The 12376-nt window shown below is 39.4% G+C and overlaps 1 protein-coding gene across 3 annotated transcripts in view; it reads left to right on the top strand.

Moving 5' to 3' along the window:
• Positions 1–12376, top strand: part of ZFYVE28 (zinc finger FYVE-type containing 28) — a 177302-nt gene that overhangs the window by 100177 nt on the left and 64749 nt on the right. For all 3 annotated transcript variants that reach the window (XM_075420388.1, XM_075420389.1, XM_075420387.1), the window contains exons 3-5: positions 6119–6256; positions 9161–9363; positions 11030–11119. In XM_075420388.1, coding sequence (XP_075276503.1) covers positions 6119–6256; positions 9161–9363; positions 11030–11119 — 431 coding nt within the window. The remainder of the gene's footprint in view (positions 1–6118; positions 6257–9160; positions 9364–11029; positions 11120–12376) is intronic.

Genomic DNA, 12376 nt, shown 5'->3' with positions numbered 1-12376 from the left:
GGTTAGGTTAAACTAGGAGCTGCTGCCCAAAGTTCATACATAGAAAAATCTGAAGTTACATAGAAAAATCTGAAATGAAGCATGTAGATGTTGGCAGTGGGCAATAACCAGATAGCTGATGAGGCAAATGAGAGAGACTGAAAGCACGGCCTTCGGGATCTGTGCAAGATGGGCCGGAGGTGAAGTGGTGGATCGTGTTGCTGTCTGGACTTTGGATATCTGATGGATGAAAGAGTCGTCTGTAGAGACCCTGCTGGGTTATGAAGCCAGGACTTTTGGGTGTCCTGTTACTTGCATCAAAGTATATCACAGAATCACACAGAATGGTAGGGGTTGGAAGGGACCTCTGTGCGTCATCTAGTCCAAACCCCCTGCCGAAGCAGGGTCACCTAGAGCAGGCTGCACAGGACCTTGTCCAGACGGGTCTTGAATATCTCCAGAGAAGGAGAATCTACAACCTCTCTGGGCAGCCTGTTCCAGTGCTCCGTCACCCTCGAAGTGAAGTTCTTCCTTGCGTTCAGCTGGAACTTCCTCTGCTTCAGTTTGTGCCCGTTGCCCCTTGTCCTGTCACTGGGCACCACTGAAAAGTGTCTGGCCCCATCCTCTGGACACCCACCCTTCAGATATTTAGAAGCATTTATAAGATCCCCTCTCAGCCTTCTTCAGGCTGAACAAGCCCAGCTCCCTCATCCTCTCCTCATAGGAGAGATGCTCCAGTCCCCTCATGATCCTCGTAGCCCTCCGCTGGACTCCCTCCAGTAGCTCCTCATCTTTCTTGAGCTGGGGAGCCCAGAACTGGACATAGGACTCGAGATGGGGCTTTACTAGGGCAGAGTAGATGGGGAAGAGAACCTTATTGGTTTCTTCTCTTAATGAAGTAACTCACAAAAACCTGACTACTGGCTAATTGCTTTAATTACAACAAAATCTTCCTTTATGTTTGGCCTTAATTTGTGTTCATCTGTTGCTTCTGTTTGTCATAGATGCGATACTGAAGGTGGTCTGCAGCTTAACGTCAAGCCAGAAAAAGAAATGAAAAATATGAATGATATATTTAAATGAAAAGGCTAAAATACCATCTGTTAAGCTCATGGTGATATCATCAGAGACTGTGTTACCTTGGCTAGGTTTTACTGATAATTCAAAAATTGGTTATTAAAGAGGTACTGAACAGCATGGGAAGTTATCTTCCTCTGAAGAAATATTGCAAAAGCCCTCAAGAAGGTCATGTTAAATTTAATAGCATGGACGAGCAGCATAGATTTTATCAAGGGCATGTATGAAAGGGTAGATAAGTCTGCCTTTTGTTGATCTAGACATATGTTTTAGAGCATAAGTAAGATGAAGTTATTGGCTTTTCTTTTTTTACCTATTTAGAAAGCTAATGCAGCAGTTGCTGTTAGTTTTATGCTCCGGTTATTGAGTATATGGGCAATTACTGCTGGGCCAAAAATAAACCGTATTTTTGTCCTCTGCTGTGGCTTGCTACATACATTGCCTCACTACCACTCATTATCTTTCTTATCAAAATAAAATAAAGTGTTCTCTGTTATATGAAACACTGAACTCTGTTTTCCAGGAAACCAACTTGGAATAAATCCCAAAGCAGCATCTCTGCAGCGGCTGCCTGTTGTGCTGCTGGAAAGCCTCAGCAGAGCAGCTGGAACAGCACTGTGCTCATCCCAGTATGCAAATGAACTAAAAGAGAATGGATAAAGCCACCAAAGGGTGCATAAAATTCCGGAGGCTTTTATGTGGAAAGATGGATCAAGTGAAAGATTTACTACTTCAATTCCAACTAATTGATTTCTGTTGCTTAAATTAGAGCAAAACCTCAATGTTACCATGTATCCAAACCCATTCGTTCTTAGCTTACAAAGCAGAATACTGTAATTAACTAAATTGAATGTTTCTTGAAGCTCTTTTAAAGAAAAGACTAATTTGCTCACAATACGTTGGATAGTCTGTCTAAATGGACTGGCATCCTTCCAGTTTCAAAGCAGCTGAGATCTGAAGTCATTATCGGAGCAAGTATTCCAGATCTCCTATTTAGGTTACTCTGCTCAGGGTGTCATAAGAAGGAGGAGTGGACGAGGGAAGGAAGGTGATGGAGAATTATTTTCTGTAGCAGGATAAAATAAACCCTGTAGAAAATCAGAGAACTTGAGAAACTGCACATCTTGAAACAGCAAAAATAATTCACCTGGTAGAATTTTTTCAGCATTTATACACTAAATAGCAAAGTTCTGTCAGCTACTCTTTCCTTAATCTTCCAGTGTCACCACTGGAGTATGCGGGAGAAGATGCCGTTTTCTTTTAGTTGGCTTTTTCACTTAGCTTTTTGACAGAATGGCCACCTGCCTGTGTGCTGCCAGGTAACTTTTTACAAACAACTGCTACTAGTCCAGAGATTGAGCTACTGTGACTTATCGCTGTTGGAAAGTGTATATTAAAATTCTGATTACCTATGGTTTAACTTACTAGTACTGCACAAGTTACAAAACTTTTTTTTTTAAACTGACTCAGGAAGTTTGGCATACGTGGAGATGTGTTGCTAGATCTTGGGTGCTCTGGAGCAGAATCGTCTAGAGATTATAAGAATACCTGAAGAAATGAGGAAAAGTGTTAAATGTCATTTAAGTGGTAAACAAATGACAAAAAATGGGTGAAAAATCAGTATTATCTTTGTTTTGTATGAAGTTTAATTGTGTTGATTATATCCTATTGTCTTCAGTTACAATATTTTATTTGAGTGCGTTAAATACGTAATTTCATGATGCTTATAATAATAAGCTCTTGAGATGATTTAGGCAGAATCTTAGTACTTTTTTACAGGTATAATGATGAGAAAAACAGACCAAAAATACAGGACACTTGCTTGGCCAGATACGAGTCCTGTTGCTGTACTCCGTTTATATAAAACTTTCTTTGATATATCAAGAATTTTGAGTAAATCTCCAGATGATTATGAAGTGGGAACTTGGTGTGTCTTGTAAGTGCTGTAAAACAAGATTTGCATTTGAAAAATAATGCATTAAAGTAAAAGTTTTTTGGGGGAAGGCTTTTCAGTATAGGTCTCAACCTGTTCTGTGTTGCTTTTTAGACAAAAAGCAAGAGATGGAAAATTGTGTTTTCCCAAATTCAGGTCTGGTGGCAAGTAAAATGAATTGGAATATCATGTCCTAAACTAAAAAGAAATTGGATTATTTAAAATATGATGTAATCAGATTCAAATATAATTATTTTGAGAGTTCCCTGCTTTAATACTACTTTGTATTTCAACAGCTTTAGTAAATTTAACTGGTAGGATTACTTTTTACCACTGTGCCTCTGCAATGCTAAAAGATCTTTGCAAACTTATATTAATTCCTTGAACATAGCAATCTGTCTTTTTCATCCTAATGTGCCAACCTGTATTGCTGTGGTGATGAAATGGGAGCTACAGGCAAAGCAGCTGGTCTCAAAATAGGTCAGTAATAACTGATGTAAAATACCTTGTGAGTGACTCGTGCACTTCTATAATTTAAGTGCTTTAACCCTCAGTTTCATTCTTTACTCTGTAACTTTGGGTAGGAACTAATTAGTTTAGGGGTTGATTTCTTCATGGGACCTGCTTTCCCTAGGGCAGTGATCGTGCCCCTGTACTTGGCACTGGTGAGGCCATACCTGGAGTGCTCTGTTCAGTTTTGGGCCCCTCACTACAAAAAAGACATTGAGGTGCTGGAATGTGTCCAGAGAAGGGCAATGAGGCTGGTGAAGGGTCTGGAGAACAAATCTGATGAGGAGCAGCTGAGGGAGCTGGGGCTGTTTAGCCTGGAGAAGAGGAGGCTGAGGGGGGACCTTATCGCTCTCTCTACAACTGCCTGAAAGAAGGGTGTAGTGAGGCAGGTGTTGGTCTCTTCTCCCAAGTAACCAGTGATAGGATGAGAGGCAATGGCCTCAAGTTGTGCCGGGGGAGGTTTAGACTGGGTATTAGGAAAAACTTCTTTACTGAAAGAGTGGTCAGGCATTGGAACAGGCTGCCCAGGGAAGTGGTGGAGTCACCATCCCTGGAGGTGTTCAAAAAGTGTGTAGAGGTGGCACTTTGGGATATGGTTTAGCAGGCATGGTGATGTTAGGTTGACAGTTGGACTTTATGATCTTAGAGGTACTTTCCAATCTTAATGATTCTATGATTCTATTCAAAATATTTTGGTTCCCCAGCTAGATCTAGTTAAATGATGAAGAGAGAAGTATACTCAATACCAGGAATTAAGAAATGGAAGGAAGGGAAATAGGAAACTTGCTATTAGTCTGCTTTTTCTCAGCCTAAAGCATCATACTAATTTGCACATGATTCCGTGACTGTCTCCGTGTTATCCTGCAGAGGGGCAGTGGTGGTAGTCTGGCTCACTCTTCAGCCCGTGGTGCAGGATGGCAGTGCCAAAACAGGGTGTGGGCATCTCTGCTCTGTTCTCGCTCCTTCCAGGATTTGAACTTCAGCTCCCCTTGCAGTTACACTAGGGAATGTTGTGAGGCTGTTTCTCCCCTCAGTTTCTGCTGTGGGCATCTCTTTGAATTCCTAGGGATCCAAGCGCCCCACTGATCTGGGCAGTAGGCGAATACCCAGCAGAGTGAGGGGGCGGCTCTGAAATGAAGGACTTTGTGTGTTGGTGAATCTGGCTTTGTTTTCTCGACGCTTCTCATACCTGCTGGCCGTGGTCTGTGTTGTGATGCCACGGAGGAGCTACAGAGCATTTGGTTTTCAGATTTGTTTCTGGAGAGGCTGGTTGAATATTATGTGTTCCAGTGTGTTTTAAATGTTGGGGCTGTTTATTTTAACAACTTCATTGAAATGAAATGTGTTGTCTCGTGACAGACTTGTAAAAAATACGTTTATGTAAAGATGTTTTAATTGTTAACACAAAGTACCTTATACCAATGTGTAATAGATGTTGCCAACGGTTAATTTATTTATTTTTGATTAAGACAACTGTGGTTATGGCATTGATGTTAAGATTATTTTGTGGCAACAGCAGTTACAGCAGTCTGCACTGAAATTACAGAAAATGTGAATCTTTTCTTGTACCTAAAGTAGGATGTGTCTTTCCTAGTGGGGAACATGTGAAAGGGGCAGAGTTCTTCAAAATTCCTGTCTTGTATTATTTTTTTCAATGCAGAGGAAAATAACAGTGAAGTGTAGACTTAAAGCAATTCTGTCTGTTAAACAGTTCTATACAGACAAATTTGTTTTTATTTGTTTGAAAAATATTTGAAATAGAACAGGAATTCTGTAAATAGTGGAAGAAGTATGAGACAGATAAAACATCTTTAATGAAAACACTCAGCCTATTTCATGTTCTGAATCTACCTTTATTATGTTAATCACATTTCATGGAGCTCCCAGCAGGGGTATGTGAAAATTATCTTTTCAAATAAATGAATGCAGATTATTTACTGTGTATCAAGAAGCTGGTTACAGGCCTTTGATCTTTGTCCTGGTGCAGGCGTAGATCAGAGCAGTTATTAAGACTCTCTAACTTATGGGGTGTCCCTGTGCCCCTGGGTGGCCAAGGGGGTGAGACAGTTGGCAGGTGGGCCAGCCCTTGTCCACTGGGGACTCAAGGGTGGAAGCCACCTCATTTCGATTCCCAGGATGAGTTGAAGTCTATTCGACCCCAAGGATCCCAATGTAACTCAATTTCTAACACCTCCAGGGTATTCTGTCACGTGTTTTTTGGGGGAAGAGTGAAGTGCATAGCATTGGGGCTGGTAAGAGGAAACGAGAGAAGTCTAGTTTACTTGTATGTCTACTTTATTTACTGATATTTTATGGATAGAGAGCTGGAGGTAACGAGCTCGTTAAATCATGCCTCCTCATCAGAAGTCCCACTGAAGTAGGCAGTTAAGTGCAGTGAATCTGAGGAACGATCTCTAGGAAAGCTACAAAAAGTGAAGTTTGCCACTTTTTTCTATGCAAAATTTTCCTCTTTGTTCTCTGTGTGTGTGACCATAAGAGTAAACTACTGCTTTTTCTATGTTAGTTAATTAATTGGTGCCTCACTAATAAATTCTGTTAAAAGAATTTTGTGGCATTTCTGTGGGAACAGTATATATGCTATCCTGTATTTTCCTTCAGGATAATGTTTTGAACATTATAAATCAAATCATGGATGAATGCATTCCACATGAACGGGCCAACCGAGACTTTTGTGTGAAGTTTCCAGAGGAAATACGCCATGACAACCTCGCAGGACAGCTTTGGTTTGGAGCAGAAGTAAGTCTCTTGTATTTCTGTTACTCGGGGTTAATGGACCATTTTTTGTGGTATAAAACCAGAAGTTTAAAGTACATATTGAAACTTTTCTGAAAATGGTACATATAATTACAGAGCAAAGCAAACATCTTTGAGAACTTGCTCTGGATGCTTAGTGGAGGCGGATGCTTTAACTATGGTTTTGGTATTGGTGGGGCTAACAGCATACAGGTTTATTTTCATAATTGTCTGCTGTCATTATGACCAACTTTTCAAAACTTTTTTTGTGAATTAGCATCTGATTAATATTCTTGACTTTTTTTTTTAATCCTAATGTGCCATCTCACATCTCATGCCTTTAAAATCTTGGAAGCAAATAAAGATATATAAGGGAATTTTGTCAGGGTAGAAGTTTATCTCCAACAAATAGAAGTGCACGCTATCACTTTAATGGCTGTATTATGTTATAACTTGTATTAAACGTACATAACTGAGCTGACATTTGTTGCACATAATTCACTTGTTTCACGTGTATGCTAAAAATATAATGGTGTTTGGAAAACACTGAAGTCCACTTTTCTTTTACGAAGTTTACCTCAAAGACCTGCTCCTACAGCAACCTTTAGGAACAAGGGATTTTTGTAGTGAATAAGCTTTTATTATTTTAACCAAGGGAAGCCTGAAATGTCAGAAAAAATGATGTGAGGTGTAAGATACTTATTCACTAGTATTGATGTCTGTTGGCTAAAAAAAAAATAAATAAAATCATGGTGGCATCTTTCATGACAAAATTAGTGTCTTCAGGTCTGCTGGCCTGAGGGTGACTTTAAGCACCATGGATTTGTTGAAGGTTGGGGGGGGAGTAGTCTAGATATCCCACCACACAACAGCACGTGGCGGTGGTGTTTTCAGCTTTGCCTCTCCTGTGTTTGAAGCAAACCTTCGGCTCCTGTTGCTATCCGTTCTTTTCTCTACCAGTTCCTCGTTTCTTTTTAAAGTGCATGCTTCCCATCAGTAGTTCCTGTTTTGTTCAGTCCGGTATGGCTCCATGAGTTCTGTTTCTGAAACTGTCATTGACAATTGTTAATTGTAGGCGCCTCTGAGCCGGGGAAGTCCTGGGTAAATTTTACGAGATGAATTTGATATGCCAATGCTTTATAATCCTGTCCTCAGCAAAAACAGCAGCAATTTTTTTTTCTCGTTATCATGTGACTTCACTGCCATCATCCAGGTGACACCATGCTCTGTTTTGAAATGCTGAGAGTCTGACACGTTGGCTTAATGGTGCTTCCTTGATAGGTAGGTAGGAGAAGATAGGGTAATTCCTTCTGCAGCCATCCGTAATGAATCCTGTTGCCCTTTCTTACTCTAAGGGTCGGACAAACCGGGATTACAGCAACAAACAAGCAGGAAAAATGTTGACCAATGTAGTAACTTCTCCATGCATTGTGGAAAATGCTCGAGAGAATTACCGAGACAGCCGGTATCTTCTAGGAGATAAAAAAAGTCTCCCTTTATTCACTGTTTGTTTATTTTACATAAGCTAATGCTTTTACTCTTTCCAAATCAAACTTTCACTGTCTCCAAACTAAACCAACAGGCTAGAGAGACCTATTTGTTTCAGAGAAAGTAACATACGCATTGATGAAGTAATGCTAACTTGTTCTACTGTAGGCACTGTCCTCCTGTAAATTCATGTAATAAGGAAGACTCTGTGGACTGTTATGAATATACACTTAGGAGTCTGTCAGTGTAATCACTCTGACTTATCAGGCTAAGAGTACCTATCAACAGCTAAGACTTGCCTTATCCATACTTTCCCACAAGTACTGCTTTGGCTGGTAAGAGGTAAGAACATGATCTTCTCAGAGTGCCCTTAAAACATGAATCAGTGCATCAGGGTGCTGAGCAATGTCTGGGAGTGCAGGTACCCCATGTAGAGCTGCAGAAATGCCTCCTGTCCAGGGGAGTGCAGGGGAGATGGGAGGGACACAGGGCTGCAAATGGAGCTTAAAAAAAAAGAAAAAAAGTTAGACCTTTGAGAGACTAGAACAACCTTTTATGTTCTCACTTTAATACACATATTTCCATTAATACAGCAAGTAAGACTTATGTCAGTACTTGTTGCCTTCCAAATGTATCTGTAAAGGAATTATGCCACCAGCAGAGGTTATTGAATAGCTTGTTTTTAATAGCAAGATTTTAAAAGTTTTATTAATGTGTTACAGTAAAAACCTACTTCTAATGTCTTTGTGAGCTAGTCAGAGGGAGTCCATGTATAACTCTTGAGGCAAGCAGTCTCTTTAACAGGTACTTTCCAGAAACTGAAAGGGAATAATAGCTCTGGCACCGGGTTTTTATGTTCTTTCCTGTAAAATATATTCATGGCTTCTGTGGGAGGCAGGATGCTGGTCTAGCTGGATCCCAGGTCTGATAGCCGATGTGACCAGTTTTGCTGCAAAGGGCATCGTAGTTGCAGAATTTCTGCTCTTTTAGTAAGGAATAGATTTTTTATACAAAATCAAGCAGTCCAGCCTGAATCTAAACAGTCAATTGATTGTACTTTAGCTGGATTCATATCCCTTTTGTGCAAGCAATCCTTGCGTACACAAAGTATATGTCCTACCAGTACTTATTGCCTAACTAGTGGGAGAAGAGCTTTTTTAAGTTCTTCTGTCAGCTCTGTGGTTCTTGCACTTGAACCTCCTCCGGTTCTCCTGTCTCCCTGACTGAGCTGCTCCCTAACCTTTATGTGAAGGTTTATGACTCTCGGCGTGTCAGTCTTAAATCTTTCATTTCTTTAACAATCTGCAACAAATTGGGGCTAAGTACTGCCCTTGTTCAAAGTATTAAATAGCACACCTTATGGTTTTTTAAACAAAGTAACTTTGTAAAAAATAATATTTTCTTTTATGTATTTCATAGTGTTTGGCTGCTGGTTCAATAATTATGAATCGTGAAATTGAGAGTATGGCTATGAGACCGTTGGCCAAGGACCTGACCCGAAGCCTAGAGGAAGTTAGAAATATCATTCGTGACCAGGCCTTAAGGGATTTGAACCTCTACACAGAAAAAATGAAAGATTCACTCAAGCATTTCGATGTCCTTTTTGCGGAATTTGAATTAAGGTAAAAGATCTGAAGTAATTGCATTGTGAGCATTGGCTTGGCTTCTACAGCTGTTGCATGGCTTGTTGGTTTTTGGAAGTTGTCTGCTTTCTCTGTTTTGTTTTTATAGAAGTAATTTTTTTATCATGTTATTTGATTTTTTTCAGTAATTTGTTGTATTGTTAGATTTTTTTCCTTCCAGTGTAACAATAATGAAAAGAAAATTAAATAGCTTTTTAGCAATCAACATTTGCTCTCTTCAGCTAAACTATAATCTGCTATTTGCATAAAGGCATATGGCATTTGAGGGAGGTTTTCCAAGACACAAAAGGAAGCCATAAATCTCTTCCCTTAATGTTTTCTTTGTTGGAGGAAAGGCGACAAATAAGAGACATTAACAAAAAAAATGTATGATAACAAATAGCCTAGGCATTATGAAGTTTTGTCCTCTTGCGCTTAGAGATAAAAGCAAGATGCACCCAGTGAATTTAAGAAGGCAAATTGAAATCTGATGAAGGAAGTGCTTTTACACAAGCCATAATTAACCACAGGAACTCACTGATTTAAAAACTTGTGATTGAAAAATGACTTGGAGGTTTATAGCAAAAATAAAAATAACTTCTTTTGGGGTGAGAAGAGTAACTGCTTATTGCCTCAAAGGTCACATTGACCAAGTCTTGCATTGTGCTTCAGAATTGAAGCCAGCTTCCTTCATGCCTGTTAAATGTTTGTGGCTGGGAGTAGTTTCAGACAGGACACTGTATAAGATTATCTATGGATCTAATATAATACAGCCATTCCTACCTTCAGCAGAACAGGTTTCTTGTCTCCCATTACTGTTTGCCCTTCCTCAGTATTCATATTCTCTTGTATTTACTTAGGTAAGCGATTTTTCCTGAGTCAAAAAACCATCATTATACTGTTACACTGAAAAACATTTTAATTGAAAACATTGGCTAAAAACATGTTTTTAAGTGTGGCTTTGAGCGCAGAGAGCGATGACAATCAGTAACTGCTTCTTGACATTTCCTGTGCGGAGTTTCTGACCTGTCCATACCAACTCTCCATACAGCATTTTCCTTTGCCATTGTTTTGCAAACAACCTTTTCCCTTCCTGTCTTACCTGTAATCTACAAATGAGTGATTAACTAATACAGTGACAGAAAACCACTTTTACCAATGCTTCTTGTGAATTAGTGCTTTTGTGTGTAATTCCACATAGAAATAAAGCTAATTTTTAAGTCTCCTAAATTGTCTCTGCTGGCCAACTGAATATCACTAAAATAATTTCAGGTAAAACCTTTCTAGATAAAATGTATGTTTTAGTCAGGTTTTTTTCTTAGCGAAATGCAGACTATACTATTCTATCTTCAAGATGCTTCAGTAAAGATCCTTCTAGGACCTATCTCCCTGTGCCACACAGTATGGAGTTCTGATTGCTAAATGTGTATAATTAGATTTATAAATTACTACTCGGTTCCACTGCCTTAATCTGCAATAAATAAATTGGCTGCATTTCTTAGATTCTTACAGTGTACGATTTTCATAGTGAGTGCTGTCAAAATAAATACAGAATGGTACAGGAAAGGTTATGTTTCGAAGATGATTTGTCCTAGGTTTGTTTTTATTTAGAATATGATTTGTTAAGCATGTAAAATAGTAGTACATTATTTTATGATCTTTGTAGTTATGTGTCAGCCATGGTACCTGTGAAGTCTCCAAAGGAATATTATGTACAGCAAGAGGTAATCGTACTTTTCTGTGAAACTGTGGAGAGGTAAGCATTTTAGTCAAGTACTAGATTTTCACGTCTGTGTTTACTGTCAGTCTGAGCTTTTGTAAAAATACTTTAACCATAGTCTTTAAAGCATCATAAAACACCAGGTATTTTGCTTTTCTAGTAAGTATGCAAGTACAAAGTTAAAAAGCATTAAGCATGCTTGCCAGGCACAAGCCTATGCTCTTTTGTTTTCTAGACAAAAAAACCTTAAAAGTTAATAATCCAACAATAACAATATTGTTGGTGTGCCAAGTTATAGATGTGTAAATGAAGATTAAGCATTTAAATGAGCTAAATCTGTTTAAGGCATCAAGATTTAATGATATTTCATGCAAGAATACATGGGGAGGTGATTCGAATTATCTGTGAACTTCTAGTGATTATCACAGAGAACTTGGAAAGGCTCTTTAAAATCTTGGAGGACTGGAGCTTGGCTCTATATATATGAAGAGATGATGTTAAAAACCAAGAATCTAGCAATTCATAAACTCTTTTAGGCATATAAGGTGACAAGACAAATGTGAATTTGTTTGGAATGTACTGCTGTACAACTTTTCTCTTTTTCCCCCCTGTGACAGTAACTAGCCTAGCAGGTGGGCAGCAGAGAGGAGCTGCGTGTGACTTCTCCAGCTTTAGTGAGGGTTTGAGCAGTGCAGTGCTTTTCTCAAAAGGAAACTAGTGAAGTGTAGTCTGGGTGAAATGATTAGAGACCAATTGACTGTAAAATGCACTCGGAATAAGTGTTGGGCTTACTGTCATATAAGGAGAACTTGGGAAGCATGAACCTGGGTCTGGTGTGGTTGATGCTTTCATTAAGCAGTGAAGGAGTGCAGAGCACACTGCTGCAGTCTGTAGTTGACACCAAGATCAGAGGTATCTAAACATTTTGAAAGACAAGATTACAACTCAAAATGGTCACAACAAGTAGGAGGAATTACCCCCATCAGTCATAGTTCCTGCATATACAGGTATTTGCCCAGTAAGCGGAAAAATACGGTTTCTCCCTTGCAACTTTGGATAATCTGGCAGTGGGCTGTAGGAAAGAAACGGGGGTGAGCGTGGGCCACACACTGGTGAGTCCATTTGCCGTTAGTACAAAGCAGTGCTTGCTTTGTGGATGTTTTGCTGTTCACCAACAGCAATGTTGGCAAGACAAGTACTGACAAGGAACAAGAAAAAGTTGTTGTTTCCATTCTAGTGGGACTAATGTTCAGTTTTGAGTGTTATCTTAGCACTGATATGGACAAATCAGAG

This window comes from Opisthocomus hoazin, chromosome 5 (genome assembly GCF_030867145.1).
Source record: "Opisthocomus hoazin isolate bOpiHoa1 chromosome 5, bOpiHoa1.hap1, whole genome shotgun sequence".
Classification (NCBI taxonomy): Eukaryota; Metazoa; Chordata; class Aves; order Opisthocomiformes; family Opisthocomidae; genus Opisthocomus; species Opisthocomus hoazin.
This window is presented reverse-complemented; position numbering and strand designations above follow the sequence as displayed.